At 45.0% G+C, this 12,937-nt stretch overlaps 1 protein-coding gene across 4 annotated transcripts in view; it reads right to left on the reverse strand.

The window, feature by feature from the left end:
• The window catches only part of SPECC1L (sperm antigen with calponin homology and coiled-coil domains 1 like), a 135,148-nt gene that overhangs the window by 84,110 nt on the left and 38,101 nt on the right, over window positions 1–12,937 (reverse strand). For 3 of the 4 annotated variants that reach the window (XM_051837119.2, XM_051837120.2, XM_051837121.2), the window contains exons 3-5: window positions 12,497–12,650; window positions 4,990–6,623; window positions 2,349–2,556 (exon numbers count right to left, since the gene is read on the reverse strand). In XM_051837119.2, the coding sequence (XP_051693079.1) occupies window positions 2,349–2,556; window positions 4,990–6,623; window positions 12,497–12,650 (1,996 nt within the window). The remainder of the gene's footprint in view (window positions 1–2,348; window positions 2,557–4,989; window positions 6,624–12,496; window positions 12,651–12,937) is intronic. The other variant, XM_070065956.1, reaches the window with a different exon arrangement.

Genomic DNA, 12,937 nt, shown 5'->3' on the forward strand with positions numbered 1-12,937 from the left:
ACTTGCCTATACCAAGTGCTGACTTAACACATATTCAAATGCTAAGATTCCTAAGGGAAAAGAGTTAACTCCTATCAGACTACAAAGATCTAACAAACATAATGTGTGAGATTTGTTGAGATCCCAGTTCCTATTTAAAACAAAAACAAAACAAAACAAAACAAAAAAAAAAACACGAGATATTTTGAGGATAGCTGGGAAAATCTAAATATGAGCTATTAGGTGACAGAAGAAAATTATGACAGATTTTGCTTTATTGTGATAATAGTACTATCATGATGGAGAATTTTTTTTAGGAGTTGCATGTTGAAATATTTAAGAGGTGTCATGAGATCTACAACTTACTGTCAACTAAATATACATGTACATAAGGTAGGCAGATGTTGCAAAATATTAACCATCAAATATAGGCAGTACATGCTAACTACACTGTTCTTTTGATATTTCTGAATACTTGTATTTTTTATTTTGAAAAACTGAAGAGAGATGCTACATGCCTAAGAAAATTTATTCAGGATTTCCAGCCATTTTCCTATTAAAATCCATATAATATTAATTTAATGTTGTCCAACCATTTTCTAGCTATTGCCCCAATTACCACAAGGTGTCACTCCTTCCACATTCTAAACAGAAGTTTTCAAGAAAAATGGAAAGCAATTAACTTTCAAGTTAATCTGAAAAATTTTAGAAACTCTTCATTTAGGTAGTAGAATTAGAGAAGTCCTATTAACTCACAATACAAGCTAAATATAAATGTCAGACTAAAAGGTTTTAAAACTTTAGACGAGAAAGGTCATCTGTACGATTCTCATCTGCAAGAGACCGCACAGTCAGCTCCTTCATCACAAAGAGGCCTCAGAATTTCCAAAAGGCCCTGGAGTCGCTCTCCAGAGGCTGCCTCTGCTATCGGAGCACAGACCTGCCACGAGGCACATTTGGGGGCTCTGGCTGTGGCCCACTCTCCTCTGTCTATAGCTCAAACTTGCCCACCAACACATCTTTAATACATGGGTCTGGTTCTGTGCTGGACGTTTCCGGGCAATTCTCTGTGTTAAAGAATAACACACCAGTGGATCCCAGAGGAGCTACAACATGAACCAAAAGTTTAAAAAGCTCTAACACACACACACACATCAGAAGAGTTACCCTCATTTTCCTTTTCCATCCCACCGAGCAATGTAAATATATTACAATTCAAAATGTGTTAATGTTACAGAAATCCAGATGAAGAACATCTAAGAATTTTTAAAAATATTTACTTGGAAGTAATTTCAAACTTAGAGAAAGTTACAAAATAGTATAGGAACATCAGATTTGCCTATTGCTGAGTATAGCCATCAGTTTCAGCAATTGTTATCTCTAGCCATCCACCTACTTTTAAATTCTTTTTAATCATTTGAGGATATGTATCATGGCCTTTACTTCTAAACCCTCCGTATGTGGGTCTTCTTTAAGAATAGGGATATTCTCTTACGTAGTCAACCTCATGAATGTATACTGATAAAATACCTTTATCTAATCTACCACCCACATCAGTTTTGCCATTAATGGTCCTTTTTAGCATCAGCCCCCCGCCCCCAAACACCACCACTCCCCCCACCACACCCCCACCTCCACAATACAAGACCAGCCCAGGCACAGGTTCTGTACTTAACTGTTCTGGCTCCTTATCTTCCCTTAAAAGAGAGCACATGTGTGGCCTTTGTCTTCTATGATACCGGCATTTCTAAGAACTACAGCACCCACACACCTCCGCTTTTAAAAGAACATTCCTCATTTTGTGATCTAAATGCTTCCCTGTGACCAACTGGAGTTAACGCCTCAGTCAGAATGCAGCCCAGCCAATGCTGTGTCCAGTTTCTGTGTACCTCTGTCACCCACACAAACACCAGGCAAACGACTACCCAGTTTTTCCACTGTGTAATTACTGTTGTTTTCGTTCTCCTCACTTGCAACTAATGAAAGTCTATGGGAAGACATTTTAAGGTCATGAAACTATCCTGTTCCTCATTAAAATTTCTACACAAAAAAGCTTTATACTATTTCTGCAACCAACTGCTTCAGCCATCACTGCTGCCTCCCAGATTCTGCATTACCAGGAAGCTGGAAAGCAAAAGCAGAGCCAGGCTCATCCCGAGCACTCTGATGTGGGGCAGAGCATCTGAACCACTAGGCCCAAGGCCTGTCCCTGGTGCACAGTCCTGCAAGCCAGCTTGCTACTGCAGACTCCAGGACTACCATGCCCATCCAAACTAACTACTCACTTTTATTTTACTATGAAATGCAAACCATCCCCACGTGTTAGCAAGTATAGGACATCAGGAAGGAAACATTCTCTCATTGCTTACTCTCTAAATCAGAAATAATAAGGTTGTCATGAAGCTTCACAGCCCGATGTTGCTCTACTTCATCTTCAAGTTCAAAGATGGTTTCCTTCATGTCACTCCTTTCCGTCTCTTTTTCTTCCAGCTCTGATCTCAATTTTTCTAATGTCATATTCAGATCTTCAATCTGTTTCTTAGCTTCTTCTTGGAAGGCTCGGTATTCATCTTCCACCTATATAAAATCAATGATGGAGACTTAGAAAAGCAGAGCTGTTCTAAGATAAATCCTAGAACTGAAACACACTGTTTCAAAAGATTTTATGTACCATGTTTAAGTATAAACTATTGTATATCGCTGACTGAATTTACCATCAACATATTATTGAACTCACCTAGATTATTTACGAAGACATTTTGGAAATTTTCTCTTCTCTAAAGTTTAGAATGAAAGCATACATTTGATTAATTATTAACATGTTCTCCTATAAAGATGTCTTACTTTTTTTTTTAATTTAAAAAAATTTTTTTTTATTTGACAGGTAGAGTTATAGACAGTGAGAGAGAGAGATAGAGAGAAAGGTCTTCCTTATGTTGGTTCACCCCCCAAATGGCCGCCACGGCCGGTGTTGTGCCGATCCAAAGCCAGGAAGCCAGGTGCTTCTTCCTGGTCTCCCATGTGGATACAGGGCCCAAGCACTCCACTGCCTTCCTGGGCCACAGCAGAGAGCTGGACTGGAAGAGGAGCAACAGGGACTAGAACCTGGAGCCCATATGGGATGGTGGTACCGCATGCGGAGGGTTAACCAAGTGAGCCATGGCGTCAGCCCAAGATGTCTTACTTTTAACAGTTTCAGTATCAAACTGAAAATGGAAGCAAAACAATTTTCAACACCTTTGCTAAAGTACAGTTCACACTGACCGCTCAACTCACATGCTCCAAGAAATAACAAACATTTTCTAAAAGTAATCACTGAAAAACAATGTAAAGCCTCAGAGTCCGCACTGTGGCATAGTAGACTAAGCCTCCACCTGTGGTGTCTTCATCCCATGTGGGTGCCAGTTCAAATTCTGTCTGCTGCTCTTCGGATCTGGCTCTCTGCTATGGCATGGGAAAGCAGAAGATGGCCCAAATGCTTGGGCCCCTGCATCTATGTGGGAGACCCAGAAGAAGCTCCTGGCTCTTGGCTTCAGACTGGCCCAGCTCTGGCTGTAGCAGCCATTTGGGGAAGTGAATCAGCAGACAGAAGACCTTTCTTTCTGTCCTCTGTTAACTCTACCTCTCAAATGAAATCTTTAAAAAAAATTAAAAGCCTAAATCGCTCAAATTTTAACCAAAGATATGCTAATATTTCTTATTTTACAAAGTCATTGCATAAAGATTTTTTTTTTTTTTTTTTTTTTTTTTTTGACAGGCAGAGTGGACAGTGAGAGAGAGAGACAGAGAGAAAGGTCTTCCTTTGCCGTTGGTTCACCCTCCAATGGCCGCCGCGGCCGGCGCGCTGCGGTCGGCGCACCGCGCTGATCCGATGGCAGGAGCCAGGAGCCAGGTGCTTTTCCTGGTCTCCCATGGGGTGCAGGGCCCAAGCACTTGGGCCATCCTCCACTGCACTCCCTGGCCACAGCAGAGGGCTGGCCTGGAAGAGGGGCAACCGGGACAGAATCCGGCGCCCCGACCGGGACTAGAACCCGGTGTGCCGGCGCCGCTAGGCGGAGGATTAGCCTAGTGAGCCGCGGCGCCGGCATGCATAAAGATTTAAAAAATAAATACCAGTTAATCCTCCGCCTGTGGTGCCGGCATCCCATATGGGCGCCGGTTCTAGTCCCGGCTGCTCCACTTCCAATCCAGCTCTCTGCTATGGCCTGGGAAAGCAGTAGAAGATCGGGAAGAGACACCTGGTTCCTAGCTTTGGATCAGTGCAGCTCCGGCTGTTGCAGCCATTTAGGGAGTGAACCAACAGACAGAAGACCTTTCTCTCTGTCTCTCCCTCTCACTGTCTATAATTCTACCTCTCAAATAAATAAATAAAATCTTTAAAAATAAATAAATATCATACAAGGATAATCAGATAACTCATATTAAAAAAAAAATCTTCATGAACACCCACATGGGATACCGAGCCAGAGCATCAACAGCCCTGGGTCCTCACTGTAACACTGCACGCACATAAAACTAGTGGGTGGGCGGATGATCTCAAAAGTTCCTGCCAGCAATAAATAACAGACTTTAAGAAACAGAAAGACTCTGCACTCCAAAAATATTTTAAAGTCACAACAAAACTATCTGAAAAATCACAACTGCAGCAAGGTACTAGGGAGCAGGCACTGCTGACTGACTGTGCAAACTGGAAAACTGATTCCCTATCTACCTTGCACCAAAATACATGAAACATGAGGATGTAAAATTGCATGGCTGGCTCCACGGGCAGACCCTGAACAACGGACAGAGTCTGGGGTCAGCTGCAAGTCTAGCCCCATTCTCTCTCACTTGCGAGGAAAGAGTTAACGGAAGACAAAGGAGTGGAAGTGACATTTTCATCAGAATACTTTTCACCTATTCCAATAAAAGAAAATGATTCTCAAGCTTAAACAAATACCAGGCCAATGACTAGGTAAGGGCCCAGTAACCAAGTGACGCTGGCCCAGACCACGCCCATCAGGAAACTACCTTGGCGATGGTGTCCTGCAGGCGATTGGCCTCATTCCGGGTGTGAGCCAAATCTTCCTGCAGGCTGCTCGCCAAAGCCTCTGCTTTTTCTTTGTCCAGCCTAACACTCTCCAGGAGATCCTGAATGTCAGACTTGTCTCCAGAGTTATGGATGGAATACAGCTCGGCCACCTTCTGCTTTTCGTTCTCCAGCTGGGCCTTCAGGCGGTTCACCTCTATCTGGTCGCTGGCCACTGTGGCTTTGTACTCCTCCAGTGTGGCCGCCAAAGCCGCCTTGCCCTTCTGCTCGGACTCAATAATCCGCTCCATGTGGTGGCTGCGCTCCTTGAGGGCTCCTATCATTTCTTGAGCCTCCTTGTTGTCTTGTTCTGCCATCTTCAAAGTATTGCTTAAATGCTGCTGGACACCAAGGAGCTGCTCTCGCTCAAAACGGGCATTCTCAGCCAGGTCCATGTAACGCTGCTCTAATTCCATGTAGCGTCCACTTTTTACATCCTCATCTATGACATAAGAGATGTGGTGTTCGTCTAGAAGGGACCGGAAATACTCGATCTGTCGGCTGAAGTGTTCCAACTTATCGCTCTGCTGACACAGAGACTCCATCAGAATAACCTTCTCCTCGCCGAGCCTTTCGTTTTCACTGTTCAGCTCCTGGGTGATCTGCTGTAAGTCAGCTAACTCTTGCAGAGTGGCCTGCAGCTCCTCACTCGTACTGTGCTGGTTCTCCTCCATCTGGTGGATTCGCTCTGTCAAGCACGCCACAGACACCTCACTAGCATTCCCGCTGCTCCCCTTGCGAGAGCGCTCCATGCTGGGGATGCCTTCCGACTCCGAAGACGACGGGGCATCCAGCGCATCGTCACTCGACGTCAGGGGCTGGTAGACCTCACTGCACTCGCTGTCTAGATTGTCCATGGAGTTACTGTGCTGGTGGTCCATGAGCGTATTCTCATCCTGACTCAAAAGATCCTCCACTGACCCTGGGGCAGAGCCTTCCACTGAGGAGGTCAGAGTCCCTCCTCCATCGCTCTGGTTCCCAGGAGCGATCTCTGGGCTCAGGGACTGATAACCAAACAGCTTTTCAGAGTTGTCCAACCTCTGCTCGAGGGAAAAGCCCAGTGCATTCAGCCTGTCCTTCAACATTCTGTTTTCGTTTTTCAGCTGGTTGAGCTCTTCACGGATGGCAGTGTTCTGCTCCTGTAATTGCAGTAAAGTGGACTCCACGTCAGTGGGCTGGTGAGCAATAATGGTTTCCTTCTCCTCTGATTTTTCGTCACCCTCGGAATGATCTTCATTAATGCCCAGCTGAGCGCGCATGTCTCGGAGTTCATTTCTCAAATGTAAAATTTCCACGTCTTTAGTTTTTGCCAGTGTGAGAAGATCTTTCACTTTGGCTTCCAAAGCAGCCTTGTCGCTGATCTGATTGTCCGACTTAGACTTGCTCATACGAACGTCACACTCCACAGCGGTGCGGCTGCGGGAACGCTTGGCCAGCGCCACCTCAGCAGCTCCCGGACCGGCAGAAGGCAGTTTCTTGCTCTGGCTTAGTCGGGTGCGTTCACGTAGTCTTTCTCTTGCAGAACTGGATTCTTTATTTCCTGTAGAAGTGCTCCGCTTGGTTGAAGAACTTGTGCCTACATATTTAAAATGAATAATTTAAGGCAGAAATACTAAAGACATACAGTTCACACCCCTGGTCTAATGAGATGTAACTTAAGGGTCTACACACTGACTCGGATCTACAGGAATCCTGCCTTAGGATCTTATTTCTCTAACACTCAGGCTCTTCAAAACCAGATCATTCATCTTTTAATTAGCAATGAAAAAGAAATTATCCACCTAATTGCAGACTTTCAAAACAAATACACTCTTATGGAATATGGATTACATCTCAGTAGAGCTGCTCTTTAGTAGCTAACACTCACCCAGTACTCACAGCACACATACACACTGACCCTTCTCACATGCTAACATACAGAAGCCTCTGAGCTGCTGAGGTACATGCTATATCACTATCCCACTTTACACACAAAGAAAGCCAGACAATTTGTCAACATCCCACAGGTCATAAATGGATGAGCCAAGACTCAAACCCAGTCTGGCTCTGGAATCTGCAACTTACCCAGTATGCAATACTGCTTCTCTAAATGTGAAAACACAAAGATGCCTTAATGTTAAATTATGCTGATGCATTAACCAAACTTGCATGAATCACACTCTTGTTTAAATGCTTAAATTTGGGTCCAGTGTTTTGACACAGCAGCTTAATTGCCGCCTGCAATGCCAACATCCCATCTGCACTCCAGTTTAATTCCTGACTACTCTGTTCCCTGCTAATGCTCTTGGGAAAGCAGGGGGAAATGGTCTAAGTCCCTGGGCCCTTGCCACCCACATGGGAGACTCAGATGGAGTTCCAGGCTCCTGACTTCATCCTGATCCAACTCCAGCCATTGTGGCCATTTGGGGAATGAACCAGCATACAGAAGGAAGATCTCTCTGTCTCGCCTCCTTTCTAACTCTGTCTTTCAAATAAATAAATCTTAAAAAAAAAAAAAATATATATATATATATAGAGAGAGAGAGAGAGAGAGAGAGAGAGCATGTTAAGCCACTGCCTGCAATGATAGTGTCCTACATGGGCACTGGTTTGAATCCTGGCTGTTCCATTTCAGATCCAGCTCCCTGCTAACGAACCTGGGAAAGCAGCAGAGTATGGTCCAAGTACTTGGACCCCTGCCACCACATGAGAGACCCAGAAGAAGTTCCTGGTTCCTGGTTCTGGCCTTGCCCAGTCCTCCTGTTGTGGCCATTTGGGTAGTGAACTACCAGATGGACGATATCCCCCCCCTCCACTTCTGTAACTAGGCCTTTCAAAGAAATAAATAAATCTTTAAAAAAACCAACAAAAAGAGGCCGGCGCCGCGGCTCACTAGACTAATCCTCCGCCTTGCGGCGCGGGCACACCGGGTTCTAGTCCCGGCGGGGCGCCGGATTCTGTCCCGGTTGCCCCTCTTCCAGGCCAGCTCTCTGCTGTGGCCAGGGAGTGCAGTGGAGGATGGCCCAGGTGCTTGGGCCCTGCACCCCATGGGAGACCAGGGTAAGTACCTGGCTCCTGCCATCGGATCAGCGTGGTGCGCCGGCCGTGGCGGCCATTGGAGGGTGAACCAACGGCAAAAGGAAGACCTTTCTCTCTGTCTCTCTCTCTCACTGTCCACTCTGCCTGTCAAAAAAAAAAAAAAAAAAAAAAAAAAACAACAACAACAACAAAAAGGCTTAGCTTTTAAACCTGTGAAAACAGCTGACATGTTCATGTGTTTAATACAAAAAGAAAAAGAATGTTTAAAATACCTATAAACACGAGTAATAATCAGAGTTTTTTTTTTTTTTTTTTTTTTAAGATTTATTTTACTTATTTGAAAGGCAGAGTAACAGAGACAGAGGGAGAGACACAGAGAGATCTTCCATCCGCTGGTTCACTCCCCAGATGGCTACAACACTCAGAGCTGGACCAGCCCGAAGCCAGGAGCCAGGAGTTTCATCCAAGTCTCCCACGTAGGTAGCAGTTCCAGTTGCTCCACTTCCCATCCAGCTCTCTGCTGTGGCCTGGGAAAGCAGTAGAGGATGGCCCAAGTGCTTGGGCCTCTGCACCCACGTGGGAGACCTGAAAGAAGCTCCTGGCTCCTGGCTTCAGATCAGTCAGCTCCTGACATTGCAGCCATCTGGGGAGTGAATCAGCGGATGGAAGATCTCTCTCTCTCTCTCTCTCTCTCTCTCTCTCTTCTGCCTCTGCCTCTGCCTCTCTGTAACTCTGCCTTTCAAATAAATATATCTTAAAAAAAAAAAAATCCACAGTGGAGCCTGATCTGGTTGGAAGAAAAATCCACAGAAAATCTAAAACACACAGAGGAGCTAAGCCTAAATGATGACAGAACAGCATGCACTATACTTTCTGTTGATTTGTTTTCATGTGTTTACAAGCACATACTCTTTCGTTTCCTGGAAGATTTTTGTTTGTTTGTTTGTTTTTTAATTTGACAGGTAGAGTTATAGACAATGAGAGACAGAGAGAAAGGTCTTCCTTCCGTTGGTTCACTCCCCTAATGGCCAATATGGCCGGCACTGCGCCAATCTGAAGCCAGGAGCCGGGTGTTTCTTCCCAGTCTCCCATGCAGGTACAGGAACCCAAGCACTTGGGCCATCCTCCACTGCCTTCCCGGCCACAGCAGAGAGCTGGACTGGAAGAGGAGCAACCGGGACTAGTACCCAGCACCCCAACTGGGACTAGAACCTTGGGTGCTGGTGCCGCAGGTGGAGGATTAGCCAAGTGAGCCACGGCGCCAACCATTCCTGGAAGTTTTAAAGCTTTTTTTTTTTCTGAAGTATATGAAGTAAAATATGATAGTGTTACTATTAACTATAGAATGAGTTAATTTTTTAACAACTTCCATCAAATCTAAAAACTAACAGCTGCTATTGAATGATGAAAGGATGAGAGAATTAGAATGACTGGATAGACACTGATCTTCAAAGGCTGCTAATATTAGAGAGAGAGAGAGAGAATCTAAAAATAATAAAAAATAAAACAGATGAGAACTGAGGTGCCTCGTGAAGAACAGACACAACAGCACCTTAAGTGAGTCTGGTAAAGAAAAAAGGAATGTCCCATCAGGGTTCTGCATCCAGTGCAATTTACAGCCCACAGAGGACAGAAGGCAGTGGATCATGGGGATGCTGTGACATCAAAATCCAGGTCATAGGAAACTCTGTAGGTCAAACAACTAGTTTCTGCAGAATTAAAATTGCAAGGGGAAAAAAGGAGTAAATTTATAGACTTAAAAAGAAGACTGGAGACAGCACTGTGGCATAGCACAGTGGGTTAAGCCACTGCCTGCAATGCCAGCATCCCATATGGTTGCTGGTTCAAGTCCTATTTGCTGCACTTCCCATCCGGGTCTCTGGTAATGTGCCTGGGAAAGCGGCGGAAGATGGCCCAAGTGCTTGGACTCCTGAACTCCTGGCTCCAATCTGGCACAGCCCTAGCTGTTAATGGCCATTTGGGGAGTGAACCATCAGGTGAAAGATGTCTATCTCTTTCTCTTTCTTTCTCTCTCTCTCTTTGGTAACTCTGCCTTAAATAAATAAAATAAATCTTTAAAAAAATTAATTAATAATAAAATGGAAACTTGAAGTAGAACAAAATCTGTGGTACTGTTTCCAAAATTTCAAGCTAGGAAATGGAAAGCTTAGTAAGAAATGCACGGTAGGCTGTGTGTGTGATTTAAAAAAAAAAAAAAAAAAAAGGATGACGACTTAAGAAACACATCAGCCGGGGCTGGCACTGTGGTACAGTGGGTTAACACCCTGGCCTGAAGCAACGGCATCCCATATGGGCACCGGTTCGAGACCTGACTGCTCCACCTCCAATCCAGCTCTCTGCTATGACATGGGAAAGCAGCAGAGGATGGCCCAAGTTCCTTGGGCCCCTACACCCGCATGCAAGACCTAGAAGAAGCTCCTGACTCCAGACTGACACAACTCCAGCCGTTGTGGCCGAATGGGGAGTAAACCACTGGATGGAAGAACTCTCTCTCTCACTCTGCCTCTCCTCTCTCTGTGTAACCCTGCCTTTCAAATAAATAAATAAATCTTTAAAAAATAAAAAAGAAACACATCAGCCAATCATTCTATGAGGGGACTTCAAAGAATTCACGGAAAAGTGGGCATCTAGCATACAGATTAAGATACCCATGACTCACGTCGGAGTGTCTGGGTTCCACACAGGGCTCCAGCTCCTGAATCCACCTTCTTGCTAATGCAGATCTCAGGAGGCAGTGAAGATGGCTCAAGTGACTGGGCTCTTGCCATTCATGTGGGAAACTTAGATTGAATTCTCAGCTCCCGGCTTCAGTCCCAGTCCCAGTCCAGTCCAGTCCAAGCCACTGGGGGCATGTGAGGAGTGAACCAGCAGATGGTTCAACCTTTAGTCTTTCTCTCTCTCTGCCTCTCAAATAAATAAATGAAACTTAAAAAAAATGCAAAGTTCCCATGATCTGTCTGAAGCCTCCTCAGATACAGACTTACGTAAATAGTGATCCAAACAAAAACATTGAAAAGTTTATTAGATTGGCAGAAAACAAGGCTGGCGCCGCGGCTCACTAGGCTAATCCTCCGCCTTGCGGCGCCGGCACCGGGTTCTAGTCCCAGTTGGGGCGCTGGATTCTGTCCCGGTTGCCCCTCTTCCAGTCCAGCTCTCTGCTGTGGCCAGAGAGTGCAATGGAGGATGGCCCAAGTGCTTGGGCCCTGCACCCCATGGGAGACCAGGATAAGTACCTGGCTCCTGCCATCGGATCTGCACAGTGCACCGGCCATAGTGCGCCGGCCGCGGCGGCCATTGGGAGGGTGAACCAATGGCAAAGGAAGACCTTTCTCTCTGTCTCTCTCTCTCTCTCACTGTCCACTCTGCCTGTCAAAAAAAAAAAAAAAAAAAATCGGTAGAAAACAGATATTTATTGAATAATTATGATTTAAGAACTATTAATTATTTTTAAGAACTGGCAATGGTATTGTGTTCTTTTTTTAAAAGATATGTTTTATGTATTTAAAAGGCAGAGTCACAGAAAGGTAGAGGGAAAGACAGCGAGAGAGGGGGGCACCACCGTCCATTAGCTCACTCCCCAAATGGCAGCAATGGCTGGGGCTGGGCCAGGTCAAAGCCAGGAGCCAGAAGCCTCTTCCAGGTCTCCTACATGAGTGCTGGAGCCCAAGCACTTGATCCATGCTCCACTGCTTCCCCAAGTGCATTAGCAAAGAGCTGGATTAGAAGTGGAGCAGCCAGGACTTGAACTGGCTCCCATATAGGATGTCAGTGTTACAGGTGGCAGCTTTACCCACTATACCACAATGCTGGCTCCATGATTATGTTTTGGGTATTGTGGTACAATGAGTTAAGTCTTCTCTTGGGATGCCCACATTCCATACTGGAGTGTCAGTTCAAGATCTGACTGCTCCACTTCCAAACCAGCTTCCTACTGATGTACCTGGGAAGGCAATAGATGATAGCACAAACAGTTGGGTCCCTGCCACCCCACATAGGAGATCTGGATGGAGTTTCGGGCTCCTGGCTTCATTGTGGCCTAGCTCTGGCTGTTGCAGCCATTTGGAGTGTGAACCAGCAGATGAAAAACATAGCACTCTCTGTGTCTCACCTATCATTCTTTCAAATAAATAAATCTTTAATAAAAGAATACTTATTTTTCAAAGACAATGAAATATTTACAGAAAAAATTATATAATGTCTGGAATTTGCTTCAAAGTAACTATAAGGAGGATGGGTATCAAAGAGGTGAGAGTGGTTATGAATGGATAACAGTGACAGATACATGGAGTTGAAAAAAATCAATCTACTTCTACATATGTTTGGAATTTTCTGTAATTATATGAAGCACCCTCACATCAACACAATCTGCCCAAACAAAAAGCACCTGAAATGTCTGAACGGCAGCCGTACCTGTGCTACTCTTGGATTTGTTCTCCACGGTGGTCATGGCCGGGGCAGATGCTGCAGGTGCTGCAGGTGGACAGGTGCTTTTCTTTCCTCTAACACCATTAGTCACGGTCACCCCTCCGGCCATTCCAGCTAAAAGGTCATCACTGCTCTTGGTCTAGAAGCAACAGGAAAAGAAGATGACCAGACAAAGATCAAACAATACTTTGAGACTAAACACAGTTCTTAACTTTTATACTGAGCTCAAGAATTACAGATTTTCTGATGGAAAGCAACACAGTATGGAAACCATCTATTTACAGGTTTATGACGGTTCACATACTTCTTCTGAAAATACTTAAATCAATCATACATGTAGTGAAAGACTTTATGGAGGCCTTCCCACCAATCTTAGTGAGGAATGGGAAAAAGTAAAGACATCAGCCTTGTTACTCTCTGTTGCAG

Source organism: Oryctolagus cuniculus, chromosome 21 (genome assembly GCF_964237555.1).
Source record: "Oryctolagus cuniculus chromosome 21, mOryCun1.1, whole genome shotgun sequence".
NCBI lineage: Eukaryota > Metazoa > Chordata > Mammalia > Lagomorpha > Leporidae > Oryctolagus > Oryctolagus cuniculus.